At 51.7% G+C, this 19256-nt stretch overlaps 1 protein-coding gene across 1 annotated transcript in view; it reads left to right on the top strand.

The window, feature by feature from the left end:
- DRAXIN (dorsal inhibitory axon guidance protein) overlaps window positions 1–11372 on the top strand; it is a 29673-nt gene extending 18301 nt beyond the window's left edge. Inside the window, exons 4-7 of the mRNA XM_023191918.1 lie at window positions 1465–1579; window positions 2013–2102; window positions 4644–4733; window positions 10376–11372. Coding sequence (XP_023047686.1) covers window positions 1465–1579; window positions 2013–2102; window positions 4644–4733; window positions 10376–10488 — 408 coding nt within the window. The 3' untranslated portion in view covers window positions 10489–11372. The remainder of the gene's footprint in view (window positions 1–1464; window positions 1580–2012; window positions 2103–4643; window positions 4734–10375) is intronic.
- The last annotated feature ends 7884 nt before the right edge of the window (window positions 11373–19256 follow it).

The raw sequence follows: 19256 nt of genomic DNA, 5'->3' as shown, positions 1-19256 counted from the left end.
GGATCTCATCTCACTGCAAGCTCCGCCTCCCGGGTTTACGCCATTCTCCTGCCTCAGCCTCCCAAGTAGCTGGGACTACAGGCACCCACCACCTCGCCCAGCTAGTTTTTCTATTTTTAGTAGAGACGGGGTTTCACCGTGTTAGCCAGGTTGGTCTCGATCTCCTGACCTCGTGATCCACCCGTCTCGGCCTCCCAAAGTGCTAGGATTACAGGCTTGAGCCACCGCACCCAGCTAAAACTTTTTTTAAAAGTTAGCCAGGCATGAAGGCATGTGCCTGTGGTCCCAGCTACTCGGGAGGCTGAGGTGGGAGGATCGCTTGAACCCAGGAGGTCAGAGCTGTGGTGAACCATGATTGCACCACTGTACTCCAGCCTGGGCAACAGAGTAAGACCCTGTCTCAAGGCAAAAAAATATATATGTGGAGAGAAAGTAAGTGAGCAAATGTGGCAAAAACACTACCCACTGGTGATTCTAGAAGAGAGGTATATAGGAGCTGACTGCATCATTCTTGCACCTCTTCTATGGCTTTGAAAGGTTTTCAAAATAAAATTATTTAAAAGGATCAATAACATATATGTATTAAAAAATACATAAAAAAGAAATAGGCCAGGTGCGGTGGGTGGCTCACACCTGTAATCCCAGCGCTTTAGGAGACTGAGGCAGGTGGATCACCTGAGGTCAGGAGTTCGAGACCAGCCTGGCCAACATGGTGAAACCCCGTCTCTACTAAAAATACAAAAGAAATGAAGCTTTTTTAGCAGCAGATCTTTCTTACTCTTTTTTGGGGTCTTGCATGCCCTTGAGACTGTGATGAAAGCTGCGGACCGTTTCCCAGGAATGCATGGTTATCCGTGTCATCATCCAAGGCCCCCTGCAGCCCAGCCTAGAAGGTGCAGTTCCTGCCCATGTCCTAGTGCGCGCACAGGCCCACGTGTAGATACAGCCATGACCTCTAGCCCTCTGCATTCCTGGGGCCACTGACCTGGGCTGTGAGTGGGACTGAGCCCTGGTTGTGGCCTCAATGGTGCCGCGGAGAGCTGGTAACCTCTGCTGAGAGAGGAAGGGATGGGAACGTCCAGTGAGTGGCTTGGCTTTTATTTATGGGAGAGGGAGCCCAACTCCCTCCTCATGGGCTTAAAGACCCTGGGCAAGCAAGATTGCCTTCCCAGCCTGCGGGTGGTCTCCGCCCCTCCTCAGAGGGCCTGGTGGGTAACTCACCTGTGTGTGTCTGCACGGTCCTTCTGAGTAATGGCTGCAAAGAGAGGAAATTAACCTAGTGACCACTGGAACAGGAGCCTGCGGCAGCCATCTTTATGTCCTCGGGCCAAGACTCCAGGCTGCCCAGCAGAGGATGAGGTAGCCTCTGAGAAGCCTCTTTTTTGCCCTCTGGTCTTGGGACTCCACACTCCTGCTTCCATGGATTCGAAGGTTCCAACATCCCTCCCTCTTCACTGTCTCCAGCAGGCACAGCCCAGGCCTGATGGGGAGGTGATGCCCACGCTGGACATGGCCTTGTTCGACTGGACCGATTATGAAGACTTAAAACCTGATGGCTGGCCCTCTGCAAAGAAGAAAGGTATGCCCACCTACTCCACCACCTTCCATGCCTGGGCGCCCTGCCCTCCCTCACCATCTGTTGAGGTGGGGGCCCCAGTGAGCCCGGTCTGATCTTCAGATGTCCAAAGGTGGTATGCGGGGAGAGGCGGAGAGCATGGAGCCTAACCTGGAAACGCCGCTTGGAATGGAGAATGCTGTCAAATGCTCATCACGTGCCACACGCTTCCATGTTTCCACTCATGTTACCCTGGGGGAAAATACCTGTTAGGTCCATAGTACTGTTGATCCCATTTTAGAGAAGAGAAAACTGAGGCAGGGAGAGAGAGGTGTATAGTGCCTTGTCCAAGCCACACTGTAGGATGGTGGTATGGGCACTCCAACACCTGAGCCCCTGTGCTTAACCTCTGCTCTGCTGGGCCCCAGCTTCTAACGACAGATCTTCTTGTCCCCAGAGAAACACCGGGGTAGACTCTCCAGTGATGGTAACGAAACATCACCAGCCGAAGGGGAACCATGCGACCATCACCAAGACTGCCTGCCAGGTACCAGCCTGCATGACCCCGTCGCACGCCGCCCCCTCCTCTCTCTCTCCTGGGCTCAGTCCTCCTTCCTCTTCCGCCCCCCTCCTTTTTCTCCGGGCGACAGCCAGCACCCACATTCAAGGCACCAGGCTGGGTGCTGGGAGGAAACCTGGGTGGGAGTGGGGGTTCCCATGTGTGCAGGACCTGAGGATCCTTGACCCTTCATGGATGATAAATAATAACAACAGCTGCCACTTTCCTGAGAGTTGCCGTCAGACATTCATTCATTTAATACATTACTCACAGCCAGGCATGGTGGCTCACGCCTGTAATCCTAACACTCTGGGAGGCCGAGGCGGGTGGATCACCTGAGGTCAGGAGTTTGAGTCCATCCTGGCCAACATGGCGAAACCCCATCTCTACTAAAAATACAAAAATTACCCAGGCATGGTGGCACATGCCTGTAATCTCAGCTACTCAGGAGGATGAGGCAGGGGAATCAATTGCTTGAAACTGGAAGGTGGAGGTTGCAGTGAGCTGGGATCACGCCACTGCACTCCAGCCTGGACGACAAGAGGGAAACTCCATCTCAAAAAAAAAAAAAATACATTACTCACAACAACCCAGTTTTCAAGTCAGGTGGTTGAGCCCCAGAGAAGCTGTCTTGCCCAAGGTCACCCAGTTAGGAAGTGACTCCAACCTGGCCTGGCTGGAAAGCCTCTTCACAGCCCCACGGCATCTTGAATCGGGATGAGCCTGTCGTGCCCTCTTCCTCCTGACGCCAGGCAGGGCTTAATGCTGTCCTTGTCCCATCACAACACTGCCGAGCATTCTGGAGATGCTTTGGGTGACATCCTCACTGTTCGGCAGCCTGTCCCCATGGAGACAGTCTAAAAACAAGAAGCTGGGCGTTGTAACTAATGTCCTAAACCCTGGGACCCTTGGGGGTCCGTTGGGCCCTCCAGGAAGCAGATACTGAGGTAAGTTAGAAGTTAGACTTAAGTTAGAAGTTAGAAGTTAACTTACCTCTAACTTACTAGAGGTAAGTTAGAGCCTGGCGCAGTGGCTCACACCTGTAATCCCAGCACTATGGGAGGCCGAGGCGGGAAGATCGTGTGAGCCCAGGAGTTCAGGACCAGCCTGGCCAACACAGGAAGACTTCATCTCCAAAAATAATCATAATTCTAAAAATTAATCAGGCTTGGCCAGGCACGATGGCTCACACCTGTAATCTCACCACTTTGGGAGGCCGAGGCGGGTGGATCACAAGGTCAGGAGTTCAAGACCAGCCTGGCCAACATGGTGAAACCCCGTCTCTACTAAAAATACAAAAAGTAGCCGGGCATGGTGGCAGGCGCCTGTAAGCCCAGCTACTCAGGAGGCTGAGGCAAAGAATTGCTCGAACCTGGGAGGCGGAGGTTGCAGTGAGCTGAGATTGCACCACTGCACTCTGACAGAGCAAGACTCTGTCTCAAAAAAAAAAAAAAAAAATTAACCAACCAGGCTTGGTGGTGTGCGCCTGTGGTTCCAGTTATTCAGGAGGCTAAGGCAGCCTCGGGTGGTCAAGGCTGCAGCGAGATGTGATCACACCACTGTACTCCAGCTTGAGTGACAAAGCAAGACCCTGTCTCAACAAAACAAAACAAAAAGTGCCACAGATTTTTTGAGGGGTGGGCTAGGGGTGGGAAACACTTGTGAATGATGAGAGGGGGAGGAAGCTGGATTGGACGGGGGAAGCTGCAGACATCATGCTGTAATCCCAGCACTTTGGGAGGCATTCCAGTGCAGAGGTGGCCTGTTAAACAAGGCGCGTGCTGAGGAGAAATGGCTGGGCCCCAGAACCCCCATGCCAGTCATTGGCAGGGGCTGCTGAGAACAGCCTGCCATGGGCGGAGGTGGCCCTGAAGTTATACCATCTGGAGGCCGCCAGCAAGCGCTTTCCCCAGGAGAGATCCCAGTGGCACACCTCCACGGCATGACGATTGTTAGATCGATGACCAGAATATGCCACAGAACAGCAACTAAACCAGCAATTAGCATCGTATAAGGCAGACCACCAGCTCCCTGACAGGCTGCTTCATTCCCAAACCATTGTTTTCACCCTGAGCACAAAGAAAAGGCCCGTGTTTGGGCCGACTGGACGGTCGCTCTGGGAGCTGGCTCCGTGGCAGGTGCCCAGGGCTTCAGTTTCCCCATCTGTCAAAAGAGGACGTTGGTGTTGGGGATCCTGAGGTCCCTCCCAGTTCTGAGCTGACTCCACACCTGGCAGCCCCCAGCTGTTCTGGTCTCTCTGGGAGGAGACCTCACACCACCTTCGTTCTTCCCGTGATCAGTCAGTGGCCTATCTGAGGCAGCTGGGGTCTCTGCCGCCGACCGTTGGGGGCCTCGGCCATGACATCTGTCTGCGGTTCCACCCAGGAGCCTGGCACACCAGATGGCCCACCCCGCCAGGGTACGGCCTGCCACAGAGATGACGGATCTCTTGTCCAGTAGGACGGAGTGCAGGACTGTGGGGAGGGGCGGCTCGGGGCGGCTGACTGCGCGTGCTCTCTATGTTGGCAGGGACTTGCTGCGACCTGCGGGAGCATCTCTGCACACCCCACAACCGAGGCCTCAACAACAAATGCTTCGATGACTGCATGTGTGTGGAAGGTGGGTCCAGACTCCTTTGCAGGGGGCTCCCCGTGCTCTGAGAACCACAAAGCCTCCCTTTCTTGAAGCTGGTTCTGCACTGAGTGGGGGACAAGCTTTCCCGGCAGAGGGTGGATCAGGGGCCTGCGGCGGGGGAGTAGGTGGGAGAATCCCTCGGGAGCCGAAGACGTGAGCAAGAACAGCTTTATCAGTGCCTTCCCAATCTGTGAACTCATTTAGTCCCGATTCTTGGCATCGTTTCTCAGATTTGCTTTTCTCAACTTTTGAAATACAAGCTGGTGCAATCTCCCACTATCTGGAGGAGGGAGAAAGGAGGAGACAGGAGCACATCTCTTTAAATTAGATCCAGCCTCAGAAGGCTGCCGCTTTCACACCAAAATTCTATCCCAGGGGAGGCACTGAAGTGTGATAATGGGGTGGGGGTGGGTTTCCCAGCATGTCCCAGGGAAGGATGCACTTGGCCAGCTGCCTCTTTAACTCCTCTGTGCCCCCATCTCGCCTACGTGTGCTGGGCTCTGTGCTGAGCACTTTTCTACTGAAATCCCCATGACCACCGGTAGAAAGGGGCTAGATGATCCCCACTACACAAATAAGCAAAATGTGGCACCGAAAGCTTAATGATGCCCAAACTTACACAGCCAGGAAAGTGGGGGAAGTAGTTTCAGGGTTTTTTTGTTTTGTTTTGTTTTTGAGATAGGGTTTTACTCTGTCACCCAGGCTGGAGTACAGCGGTGCAGTTTTGGCTCACTGCAACCTCTGCCTTCCAGGCTTAGGTGATCCTCCCATCTCAGCCCCGCAGGTAGCTCTACAGGCCCCTGCCACCAGCCCAGATAATTTTTGTATTTCTGGTAGAGGCTGGGTTTTGCCATGTTCCCCAGGCTAGTCTCAAACTCCTGACCTCAAGTGATCCACCTGCCTTGGCCTCCCAAAGTTCTGGGATTACAGTCAGGAGTCACCACACCTAGCCAGTTTCAATTTTTTTTCTTTTTGAGACGGAGTCTTGCTCTGTCGCCCAGGCTGGAGTACAGTGGTACGATCTCGACTCACTGCAAGCTCCACCTCCTGGGTTCACGTCATTCTCCTGCCTCAGCCTCCCGAGTAGCTGGGACTACAGGCGCCCGCCACCACGCCCGGCTGTTTTGTGTTGTTTTTATTTTTTATTTTTTTTGTATTTTTGGTAGAGACGGAGTTTCACTGTGTTAGCCAGGATGGTCTCGATCTCCTGACCTCATGATCTGCCCGCCTCGGCCTCCCAAAGGGCTGGGATTACAGGCTTGAGCCACCGCGCCCGGCCCAGTTTCAATTTTTTATTCTGCAAAGTTTCAAATATATACTAAAGTAGTCAGAATAGTCTAATGAATGCCCATTTCTCTTCACTCTGCTTCAGTACATGCCAACTCGTGGCCAATCTGTGTCTGTCATTTCTCACACGCTTTCCTTATTCCGACATGATTTCTAAACAACTCCTGGGAGCTTACAGGTATTTCATCCGTGAATATTTTAGTGTGTACCTCTGAAAGACAAGTACTCTTTTAAAAACAAAATGCCAAAAATGAATGATAATTAATCCGTTCCATCCAATATCCAATCAGCATTCACATCTCCTGGATGGGGAAATTGTAGACCTGAGATACGTGTCCTGTTCTGTTCACATTAGCCTCAGAGATTATCTCCCATGATCATGCCACTGCACTCCAGCCTGGATAACGGAGCAAAACCCTGTCTTAAAAATGATAATAATAAATCTTTTTCTTTTTTTTTTTTTTTTTTTGAGACGGAGTCTTGCTCTGTCGCCCGGGCTGGAGTGCTGTGGCCGGATCTCAGCTCACTGCAAGCTCCGCCTCCCGGGTTCACGCCATTCTCCTGCCTCAGCCTCCCGAGTAGCTGGGAGTACAGGTGCCCGCCACCATGCCCAGCTAATTTTCTGTATTTTTAGTAGAAACAGGTTTTCATCATGTTAGCCAGGATGGTCTCGATCTCCTGACCTCGTGATCCGCCCGTCTCGGCCTCCCAAAGTGCTAGGGTTACAGGCTTGAGCCACCGCGCCCGGCTAATAAATCGTTTTCTTCCCAATTTTTAAAATTGTAGACTTTTACATTTAATTTAATTATTTTTTTGAGACAGGGTTTCGCTCTGTCACCCAGGCTGGAGTGCAGTGGCACAATCCCAGCTCACTGTAGCTTTAAATCCCGAGCTCAAGGGATCCTCCCACCTTGGCAATAAAGCTATGTAGTTCTGATGATTCACTCATCTAATCAGTTAAATATTTATGGAGCACCTACTGTGTATCAGACATTGTTCTGGACACTGGGGGGTTCAGTAGTGAAAAGAACCAGCAAGTTCTGTGCCCATGAATTGCAATCTAGTGATATGAGCAGACAACAATGAAATACACACAAAGGATGTCTTTAGAAAATAATAAGGGCTATGGCCAAGCATGGTGGCTCATGCCTGTAATCCTAGCACTTTGGGAGGCCAAGGCAAGAGGATCACTTGAGGTCAGGAGTTGGAGACTAGCCTGGCCAACGTGGTGAAACCCTGTCTCTACTAAAAATGCAAAAATTAGACAGGCATGCTGGCACTTGCCTGTAATTCCAGCTACTCAGGAGGCTGAGGCATGAGAATCGCTTGAACCCAGGAGGTGGAGATTGCAGTGAGCAGAGATCGTGCCATTGCACTCCAGCCTGGGTCTGAGTGAGACTCTGTCTCAAAAAGAAAAAAGAAAAAAAAGTAAGTAATAAGGGCTATAAAGGTAATAATATGATAATGAGTCCTGCAGTTGTTTTAGAAAGGGTAGACAGAAGTGGGCATTGGAGGCTGGGGGGTGGTTCATGCCTGTAATCCCAGCACTTTGGGAGGCTGAGGCAGGCAGATCATGAGGTCAGGAGTTTGAGACCGGCCTGACCAACATGGCAAAACCCCGTCTCTACTAAATATACAAAAATTAGCCCGGTGTGGTGACACGCACCTGTAATTCCAGCTACTCAGGAGGTTGAGGCAGGAGAATCTCTTGAAATTGGGAGGCGGAGGTTGCAGTGAGCTGGGATCACGCCTCTGCACCCCAGCCTGGGCGACAGAGAGAGACCCCGTCTCAAAAAAAAAAAAGAGAAAGTGTAAACAGAAGTGGGCATTGAAGGCCAGGCGGGGTGGTTCATGCCTGTAATCCCAGCATTTTGGGAGGTCAGGGAAGGCGGATCCTTGAGCCCAGGAGTTGGAGACCAGCCTTGGCAAGGTAGAGAGACACTGTCTCTATCAAAAATACAAAAAAAGAAAAAATTAGCCGGGTGTAGTGGCACACACCCGTAGTACCAGCTTCTTGGGAGGCTGAAGCAGGGAGGATCACTTGAGCCCAGGAGGCAGAGGTTGCAGTGAGCCGAGATCTTACTACTGCACTCCAGTCCAGGCAACAGAGCAAGACCCTGTCTCAAAAAAAGAAAAAAGAAAAGAAAAGAAAAAGAAAAAGAAAAAGAAAAAAAAAAAGAAAGGAAGAAAAGAAAAAGAAAGAAATACAGAAAAAAATAAAAAAGAAATGGAGGCCTGGCACAGTGGCTCATGCCTGTAATCCCATCACTTTGGGAGGCCAAGGCGGGCAGATCACTTGAGGCCAGGAGTTCAAGACCAGCCTGGCCAACATGGTGAAACCCCATCTCTACTAAAAAAATGCCAGAATTAACGGAGTGTGGTGGTGCATGCCTGTAATCCCAGCTAGGGATTATTACTGCACTCCAGCCTGGGCGACAAAAACAAAACTTCATCTCAAAAAAAAAAAAAAAAAAAAAGGAGAGCCATAGGATGTTTTACAGGGAAGGGCAGAATTTGAGCCACTTAAAAAAAATTAACAAAGTTTTTCCTTTTCAATTTTCAAGATTATAGACTTTTTAATTGAATTTATCTGTGTATTTTATTTATTTATTTATTTTTTTGAGACAGAGTCTCACTGTGTTGCTGAGGCTGAAGTACAGTGGCGCAATCAAGGCTCACTGCAATCTGGAACTCCTGGGCTCAAGGGATCCTCCCACGTTAGCCCCTCCTGTAGTTGGGACTACAGGTGTATGCCACAATGCCTGGCTAATTTTTACATTTTTTGTAGAGATAGGGTCTCCCTATGTCGCTTAGGCTGGTCTGGAACTACTGGGCTCAAGCAGTCCTCCCACCTCAGCCTCTCAAAGTGCTGGGATTATGGGTGTGAGCCACCGTACCCTGTGGACTTTATTTTTAGAGCAGTTTTCTAGAAAAATTGCACAGAATGTGGTTCTCGTATACCTTCTTTGTCCCTGCATGCAGTTTCTCTTATTAATAACATCTTGCAATCATGTGGTACATTTGTTTGTTTGTTTGTTTTTTGAGATAGAGTCTCGTTCTGTTGCCCTGGCTGGAGTGCAGTGGCATGATCTTGGCTCACTGCAACCTCTGCCTCAAGGGTCCAAGTGATTCTCCTGCCTCAGCCTCCCAAGTAGCTGGGATTAAAGGCACCCACCACCACGCCTGGGTAGTTTTTGTATTTTTTTTAGTAGAGACGGGGTTTCACCATGTTGGCCAGGCGGGTCTCAAACTCCTGACTTCAAGTGATCCGCCTTCCTCGGCCTTCCAAAGCGCTGGGATTGTAGGCGTGAGCCACAGTGCCCGGGCTCTCATAGTACATTTGTTGCTTGACTAACCAATAATGATGTATTATTATTACGAACTGAAGTCATAGTGTAAGTTATAGTTCACTGTGCAGTTCATTCTATGGGTTTGGACAAATGCATGCCATATCTCACCATTACGTGTTACACAGAATTTTTTTTTTTTTTTTTTTTTGAGACGGAGTCTTGCTCTGTCGCCGGGGCTGGAGTGCAGTGGCCGGATCTCAGCTCACTGCAGGCTCCGCCTCCCGGGTTTACGCCATTCTCCTGCCTCAGCCTCCGGAGTAGCTGGGACTACAGGCGCCCACCACCTCGCCCGGCTAGTTTTTTTTTTTTTTGCATTTTTAGTAGAGACGGGGTTTCGCCGTGTTAGCCAGGATGGTCTCGATCTCCTGACCTCGTGATCCGCCCGTCTCGGCCTCCCAAAGTGCTGGGATTACAGGCTTGAGCCACCGCGCCCGGCCTACACAGAATATTTTTACCGCTCTGAATCTTCTCTGTGCTCCTTCCGTGTTCATTCTCTCCCCCTCCCCCCCGGTCCCGGGTTTGTGTCTTTTTTTTTTTTTTTTTTTGAGAAGGAGTCTTGCTCTGTTGCCCAGGCTGGAGTGCAGTGGCGCAATCTCAGCTCACTGCAAGCTTCGCCTCCCGGGTTCACACCATTCTCCTGCCTCAGCCTCCCAAGTAGCTGGGACTACAGGCACCCGCCACCATGCCCAGCAAATTTTTTTGTATTTTTAGTAGAGACTGGGTTTCACCATGTTTGCCAGGATGGTCTCGGTCTCCTGACCTCGTGATCCACCCGCCTCGGCCTCCAAAGTGCTGGGATTACAGGCGTGAGCCACCGCGCCCCGCCCGGATTCGTGTCTTTTAAGCTCATTGGGGCTGCAGTGAGGAGGCTGGGTTGCCGGGCAGAATTAAGAAGGCAGGAGAGAGCTGGCCGGGCCCCAGCGTGCAGGGGAAAGAAGGGGAGGGCACCTGCCCTTCGCGCCTCTGACCCCCTTGCCTCCCCCCGCCCAGGGCTGCGCTGCTATGCCAAATTCCACCGGAACCGCAGGGTTACACGGAGGAAAGGGCGCTGCGTGGAGCCCGAGACGGCCAACGGCGACCAGGGATCCTTCATCAACGTCTAGCGGCCCCGCGAGACTGGGGACTGAGCCCGGGAGGTTTGCACAAGCCGGGCGATTTGTCTATAACTAGCAGTGGGAGATCAAGTGGGGGAACAGATGGCTGAGGCTGCAGGCTCAGGCCCAGTACACTCGACCCCAGGAGGGGAGCCGCTCGACGAATGAGCTGGGTGGGTCCCCAGGAGCCGGTCCGCAGTACCTGCACACCCACAGCCCTGTCCCACGCAGCCTCCATCCCGCGTGTCTTGCTCTCCGCGATGGCAATGCCGAGAGTGCCCTCTACTGTCCGACTCCAGCACTGCAACAGCTTCAAGTTCAAAACCAAGAGGCGTTTTTGAGAGTGGAAAAGAAATGTAAACTTCCCGAAAGAAAGTCCACCGGCAGGAGATGAATATGGATACCAGGCACTGTGCTAAGTGCTGGAATACATTATCTCACTGAATTATCACAACGACCTTTTCAAGTAGGCATTATCACCATGTGACAGGTTGAGGACCCTGAGGCACGCTGGAGTTTTTAACCTGACTTGCCAGGGTCAATGCTCCTCAAACCTGAACATGCTAAGAGTCACCTGGAGGTCCAGTTAAAAATGTACATCTGGCTGGGCGCGGCGGCTCACGCTTGTAATCCCAGCACTTTGGGAGGCCAAGGCAAGTGGATCACCTGAGGTCAGGAGTTCCAGACCAACCAGGCCAACATGGGGAAACTCTGTCTCTATTTAAAATACAAAAGTTAGGCCAGGCGCGGTGGCACAAGCCTATCATCCCAGCTACTTGGAGGCTGAGGCACCAGAATCGCTTGAACTTGGGAGGCAGAGGTTGCAGTGAGCAGAGATCGTGCCACTGCACTCCAGCTTGGGGGACAAGAGTGAAACTCCATCTCAAAAAAAACACAGCACATCCGACTCACTGGGCTCTGTACTCTAACAAGCTCCCAGGGAATGCGATGCTGCTGGCCCAGGGACCCCACTGAGAGGTCCTGGGAAGTACATGGCAGAGCAAGGACCTGAACCTGGGCCAAGGCTGTCCAGTCCAAGGCCCACGTTCTTGCGACTCCACAACCAAGAATTTCTTCCAGATCCTCCAAGGCTTTTGGCAAGAGAGGCTCACACCCTGCTAGTCCCTTTCTCTGTGGCTGAAATAGTTTGACTGTTCTCTGCCTTCCCTGGACAAAGATGTATCATGTTTAAAAACAAAACAAAATACAACTTAAGCACATACTTGCTTGCAGGAATCAGTTGGGCAGGTTGATCCTTGTGGTCTGGTAGCTGATATCCTGGGATAGGAAGTGTTTGGAGAAAAGAATCATGTTGGCCTTTATGTCCCTATGGTCCTGCTCATCCAGTCCTGGACAGGCACTTTACAGTTTTCTGGAGAGCTTCCACCCCAGGGGTTCTGATGCAAGCATGGACTCAAAAGAAACCCCACACATATTGCCCACATTTACCCACTTTGCATACTGTTTAGTGATTTCCAGAACCACAAAACCATCCCTGGACCCCACCCCACATTTTTGCAGCAGAGCCCACTGGGAAGTTGAGGCTCCCCTGAAATTGAGGTGCTGTCTGAAGCTAACTGCCCCTAACAGGCCAGACTCTCAATCCCCACCCAGAACATCTGTCCAACCAGATCTGGCTTCAGGGCTCACTTCAGGAAAACCATTTAAATCTCCCCACTTGGCATCTCACTCCTGGCCAACCCTCTGTTCCAGGGCGAACCAGGTTGCAAATGACAAAAGACCTTCCTGGCCAAATTCCTCACTGGCCTGGATCACGCCCATAAGATGCCAGAGATGTTTACTACGCTGGGGAAATCAGTGGGGGTCAGGGGTCAGGCACCAAGGAAAGCAGGCAGATCTAGAAGAAACTAAATATGCTTGTTCTCTCCCTATCCAAGTTTGATGGGCATGGAAACCTTGTGGGGAGGGAGCAGAGAGGGCAGGGGAACTGGGAGATCAAAGCAGGCTAGCTGAAAGGCAGATATGGCTGGGCACAATGGCTCATGCCTGTAATCCCAGCACTTTGGGAGGCCGAGGTGGGCGGACCAGTTGAGGTCAGGAGTTCAAGATCAGCCTGGCCAACGTGGCAAAACCCTGTCTCTACCAAAAATACAAAAATTAAGGCCGGGCACGAGGGCTCATGCCTGAAATCCCAGCACTCTGGGAGGCCCAGGTAGGCAGATCACTTGAGGTCAGGAGTTCAAGACCAGCCTGACCAACATGGTGAAACTCTATCTCTACTAAAAATACAAAAATTAGCCAGGCATGGTAGCAGGTGCCTGTAATCCCAGCTACTCAGGAGGCTGAGGCAGGAGAATCACTTGAACCCAGGAGGTGGAGGTTGTGGTGAGCCAAGATCACACCATTGCACTCCAGTCTGGGTGACAGAGTGAGACTCCAAAAATACAAAACACTTAAAAAATTAAAAGGACAGATCTGCCAGCAGCTTCGTACTTGAGACCAGACAACCCACATGCTGTGTGTGCCTCACATTAAGTGGTGACTTGGGACCGTGCTGGCTCTGTGGGGCTAGAACCCTAAGGAGTACCGACCGCAGGAAGAAAGCCCAGCATGACTATGGCTAGGGGACAGCTGTTAGATGGTCCTAGAACATCAGCCATGGAGAACACAGAGGGTCAGGACAAAGCTAAAAGGCCCACAGAACTGTCACTGGTTGCCAGGGCAGTTCCATGGTTGGAAATTCAAGGCCCATCTCTTTGCCCTAGCTATCTCTATTTGATATTTCCAAAGAGGAATGGGTGGATGGAACCCTTTTAACTCCAGACTGGGAATCCCAAAGCCCTGTCAAGTGTCTAACCAACCTCTCTGCCAGGAAGTTCTTCCTTGGGTCTGTCTTAAATTTATTTTGTTCATACAGAAGCCAATTTCCTCTAATGCAGGATTTAGAACACTTTTACTGTGAAGGACCAAATAAATATTTTAGGCTTTGCAAGCCATCCGATCTCCACCAGCTACTTAGCTCTGCCATAACTTGAAGCAGCCACAGACAGTGTGTAAATGAATCCATGGCTATGCTCCAGAAAACCTATTTATGGACACATGTGAATTCCATATAATTTTCACATGTCACAAAATATTATTCTCTTTCTTTTTTTCTTTTTTTTTTTTTGGAGATGGAGTTTTGCTCTGCTGCCCAGGCTAGAATATAGTGGCTCAATCTCGGCTCACTGCAACCTCTGCGTCCCAGGTTCAAACAATTTGCCTGCCTCAGCCTCCCAAGTAGCTGTGATTACAGGCATGCGCCACCACACCTGGTTAATTTTTGTATTTTTAGTAGAGATGGGATTTTACCATGTTGGCCAGGCTGGTCTTGAACTCCTGACCTCAGGTGATCTGCCCGCCTCAGCCTCCCAAAATGCTGGGATTACAGGTGTGAGCCACCACACCTGGCCACAAAATATTATTAGTTTAATTTTTTTTTTTTTTTTTTTTTGAGACGGAGTCTTGCTCTGCCACCCAGGCTGGAGTGCAGTGGCCGGATCTCAGCTCACTGCAAGCTCCGCCTCCCGGGTTTACGCCATTCTCCTGCCTCAGCCTCCCGAGTAGCTGGAACTACAGGCGCCCACCTCGTCGCCCGGCTAGTTTTTTGTATTTTTCAGTAGAGACGGGGTTTCACCGTATTAGCCAGGATGGTCTCGATCTCCTGACCTCGTGATCCGCCCGTCTCGGCCTCCCAAAGTGCTGGGATTACAGGCTTGAGCCACCGCGCCCGGCCTAGTTTAATTTTCTAAAACCATTTAAAAGTGCAAAAACTGCTCTTAGCGGGCCAACTACACAAAAACAGGCAGTGGGACAGATTTGGCCTGAGGGCCACGGTTTGCCAACCCCTGCTCAAGCCTGCTCGCTCTCAACCTTGGCTGCACGTTGGAATAATCTGGGAACATTAAAAGGCCTGGGACCCACCCACAAAAGCTTCTGCTTTGTTTGGTCTGGGCTTCATAGCTTTTCCCCCAGGTAACTCCAGATACAGCTGGGGCTGAGAGCCTCCACTCTCCCCTTCCATCTGTAGCAGTGCAGCTGGTGATAAATCCACCTATTCCACCTCTCACCACCTTGGCAACCTTAGGAAAGTTTCTTAAGGTCTCTGTGCCTTGATTTTTTTCATCTGTAAAATGGGGATAACTCTCCCTTCATAGGGTTGTTGTGAGTAGTGAATGCATACTTTGTTTTGTTTTTTTTTTTTTCTTTTGCGACAGAGTTTCACTCTTGTTGCCCAGGCTGGAGTGCAGTGGCGCAATCTCAGCTCACTGCGACCTCTGCCTCCCAGGTACAAGTGATTCTCCTGCCTCAACCTCTCAAGTACCTGGGATTGCAGGCAAGCACCACCATGCCCGGTTAATTTTTGTATTTTTAGGAGAGATGGGGTTTCACCATGTTGGCCAGGCGGGTCTCAAACTCCTGACCTCAGGTGATCCACCCGTCTCAGCCTCCCAAAGCACTGGGATTACAGGCGTGAGCCAGCGTGCCTGGCCTGTGAATGTAGAATTCTTTTTTTTTTTTTGGAGACGGAGTCTCGCTCTGTCACCCAGGCTGGAGTGCAGTGGCCGGATCTCAGCTCACTGCAAGCTCCGCCTCCTGGGTTTACGCCATTCTCCTGCCTCAGCCTCCCGAGTAGCTGGGACTACAGGCGCCCACCACCTCGCCCGGCTAGTTTTTTGTATTTTTTAGTAGAGATGGGGTTTCACCGGGTTAGCCAGGATGGTCTCGATCTCCTGACCTCGTGATCCGCCCATCTCGGCCTCCCAAAGTGCTGGGATTACAGGCTTGAGCCACCGTGCCCGGCAATGAATGCAGAATTCTTATAAGGTGTTTAGAACAGTGCCTACCATCTAATAAACCTCCAGTGTTAGCTAATTCATTATTCTAGGAGAGTTTTAGGAGATGTTCAGTTCTTTGACAATGACCCATCACATACTCTGAGATCATTTCTAAGTCACTGTTCAAGCTCCTTCCCCAAAATGTGTTCCATAGAACACTGGGACCATAAGGTGCTCCATTAGAAAGGGGCAGGGCACGGTTTCCGTGGTCAAAGAGGTTTGGAAAACTGTTCTGGCCTCAGCCCTTTGCAGCATGTACAGATTCCAGGCACTGAGGCAGGGCTGGAGGAGTAAGTGACTTTGCAATAAGATAGGTGCAGGAGTCTAAAAAGATACCCTGGGTGGAGTGGGGGAGCTGAGCAGGAGGCCATGTGGCAACCAGTAGCTGCTGGGCCTGTGGCCTGAGCCCTCCTGCACTCCTCCAGCTGGAGTCTCACCGTGGATCCCAGGAATACCTGCTGTTCCCACAGGGCTGCCATTCCAGAGTTTGTCTGGAGACACCAAGAGTGGTTTGCATGCCTGCTGGGAATAGGCTGAGCATGCAATGACATGAGGACCAAGGCTTGTGGAAAATGACAGCTTCACAGCCCCTTGAGGAGTGACCAAACCACAGAGTAAATCCTAAAGCCACAACCCCTTCTGCCACTGAGCTGCTGGAGGTGGGTCCTTATTTTAAGCCACATTCAACCCACTCAACAAAACCTAACATTGAGGTGGTGGGTGCATGGCCCCTGCAGTGGGGTTCACTCTGCAGCTGGAGAGACAAGGTTTATAAAACAACAGAACAGCCAGGAAAATGGTGCTGGGACAGACAGTGGAGAGGCCAGAGAAGCAAACCATTGTGGCTCCTCACTGGGGGTTTCTTGGGGTTGGACTGAGCCCTGTCACCTCTGTGATAGTCTTCACTCTCACAGGCAATGGTGACTGTGTGTGTTTCCTGGGGAGGAGGTCGGCAGGGAAGGTCACCTTTCCTGGGAAGGGCGGTTTGCGGAACCAGGGGTTTATATTGCAGGGAGTGTATTTTCTGAATTCTAAGTCAGAACAAGTGGTCTGATACAGGATCCATGGCCGGGTCACTTCTGGGTACAAAAGGCTTTCTAGACCTTAGACACTCAGATTATGGTCCCGGGCCGGCAACAGTACCTAGGAGCTTGGTAGAAATGCAGAATCTTAGCCTGGGCAACATAGGGAGACCTCATCTCTGCAAAAAGTAACAAAATTATCTGGGCACGGTGGTGCACACCTGTAGTCCCAGCTATCTCCAGGCTGAGGTGGGAGGATCGCTTAAGCCCAAGAGGTTGAGGCTACAGTGAGCCATGATCGCGTCACTGCACTCCAGCTTGGGCAATAGAGTGGGACCCTGTCTCAAAAAACGACAAAAAACAAAAAGAAATGCAGAATCTTGGGCCCCACGACCCCACGCCTACTGACCCAGAATCTCTGGGGATGGGGCCCAGCCATTTGGCTTCTCACAAGTTCTCCAAGTCATTCTTGGGCACGATCAAGTTTGAGAATCACAAGTCTAGGATGCGACAGGGAAAACAGAAATGTGGAGTGGTCAGGGACATTCGGATAATTCGGGGTATTTGTATTCAGGTGTGAGCTGGCAAATCTGACACCTGGTCTGCCTAGCTAATTACCAGCAATAACAAACTCCCAGGCTCTGAGGCCCAGCCTCCTGGGCTGCAACTGGTCTTTATTTTTGGGGTAAATGAATGGAGCACCTCGGCCTGGGACCCTCAGTGTAGGGTTTTCTGACTCTTAGGCAATTTCCTAGGGTGCTGTAGTTCCTCTTTAAAGTTCGGGAGCGGCAGGGGGAGGGGGAGGTGCCACACCCTTGTAGTCCCATGATGTCATGTTGCATGTGCTCTTGGGCTGTAAATAAAGAGATTTAAAAAGCCACCTGGCGTCTCTCTTTGTTCCTCCAGGAGATGGTTTGCCTGTGCTGGTAGTGAGCTCCATAGGGGCATTTGGAGGGGACCCTAAGCCTGGTGTTCCACCTACGACTTCTCAACACACTGGATTGAGCGTTTGCCCCGAGCTAAGCAGCAAACAAGGCAGACGGGCTCCCTGCCCTCGCCTGGTCCTCATCATAATCCCTCAGCCAGACCTCTTGACTGCGAGTCCCAGATTTTTTTGTTTCCTTATTTTTGGAGACAGAATCTTGCTCTGTCACCCAGACTGGAGTGCAGTGGCACGATCTCAGCTCACTGCAACCTCCAACCCCCAGGTTCAAGCAATTCTCGTGCCTCAGCCTCCCGAGTAGCTGGATTACAAATGTGCGCCACCGCGCCAGGCTACTTTTTGTATTTTTTTTTTTTTTTTTTTTTTTTTTTGAGACGGAGTCTTGCTCTGTCGCCCGGGCTGGAGTGCTGTGGCCGGATCTCAGCTCACTGCAAGCTCTGCCTCCCGGGTTTACGCCATTCTCCTGCCTCAGCCTCCAGAGTAGCTGGGACTACAGGCGCCCGCCACCTCGCCTGGCTAGTTTTTTGTATTTTTAGTAGAGACGGGGTTTCACCGTGTTAGCCAGGATGGTCTCGATCTCCTGACCTCGTGATCCGCCCGTCTCGGCCTCCCAAAGTGCTGGGATTACAGGCTTGAGCCACCGCGCCCGGCCTACTTTTTGTATTTTTAGTAGAGACAGGATTTCACCGTGTTGGCCAGGCTGGTCTCAAACTCCTGACCTCAAATGATCCACCCACCTCGGCCTCCCAAAGTGCTGGGATTACAGGCGTGAGCCACCGCACCTGGCCAGAGTCCCAGATTTTTATCTCTCTTCCCATTTTAGGGTTGGGGCAGCTGGGGTCCTGAAGAGATTCTGAGGTGGGTTGCAGCAGGCTGGTCCCCAGCAGCTTCCTTCCGAGCCAAGGTGGCTGAGTGCAGAGAAGAGCAGACGCAGGACTCCTGCAAGATAAGAAAGGACAAGACAGCTCAGTGGAAGCCAGGGCTAGGGCAGGGTTCGATGCCATCTTGGGAAAGAGTGTGAACTGGTGAGGGGGTGGCCTGGCTTGGCACCAGGAAGGACATCTCTTACCATGGTGGCAGTTCCAGCCAGTGCCACCCAGCTCTGCTGACCAGAGCTTCCTCGGGCAAGCTGTTATGTCTCCCCGTGGCCTTGATCCTAAAGCCAAGGTGGAGCCCAGACATCCCTGGGTGCCGTAGTGACCCCAGAGGTGGGGTATACCCTAAGGACCTGGTGTCCATCCCTGCACTGTGCCACTCATTTAGGACCACCGAGGCTGCTGTCAGGCAAGGGGCTGCCAGGACCGAAGTTGGATTCACCTTCAGGCCGGCCTCCCAGGGAGGAAGGGGGCTGGATTCCTCCTAGAGAGGCAGTGGAAGCACCCTGCCCTCCCCCACCCACTTCCTTGTTCTTCTCTCTCCCTGTGGCCACTGCCCCCCTGCAAGGAAGATGAGACCTCGAAGAGCCTGCAGCAGAGTCAGACGTGAAAGCCACCGCCAGTGAAGCCTGAAAGCAGTGAAAGCAAACACCAAAGATAAACCCCACGGCAGATAGGCGTCTCAGGCCGTTGGGCTCAGCGGCCACAACAGGCCTCATGTGGGTATCTGAGCCATCACTCAGATGCAGCCAGAGCCCTCCAATGCCTCCCTTGGAATTCCAGCAGCATCCACGTGGAGAGATGGGAGAACGAACAGAGAGGAGGAGGAAGCAGCCCGAAGTTATGACACAACCAGGACAGGCCATGGGAGGCGGGAGGCAGGCAGCACTCATTGAGGATCACTCTGTGCAGGGCCTGGGCCAGGGGCTGGAGTTGAGCTCTGAACAAGATGCTCAGAGTTGAGGAAAGCACGTGAGCATGCACATGCACACACATGCACCCACACACACACACACACTGTCATACACATGCACACACATGCACTCACACACACTCTCACACATGCACACACACGCACCCGCACACACATGCACACACA

This window comes from Piliocolobus tephrosceles, chromosome 1 (genome assembly GCF_002776525.5).
Source record: "Piliocolobus tephrosceles isolate RC106 chromosome 1, ASM277652v3, whole genome shotgun sequence".
Classification (NCBI taxonomy): Eukaryota; Metazoa; Chordata; class Mammalia; order Primates; family Cercopithecidae; genus Piliocolobus; species Piliocolobus tephrosceles.
Note: the sequence above shows the minus strand (reverse complement) of the source record. Positions and strands in the feature narration are given on the sequence as shown.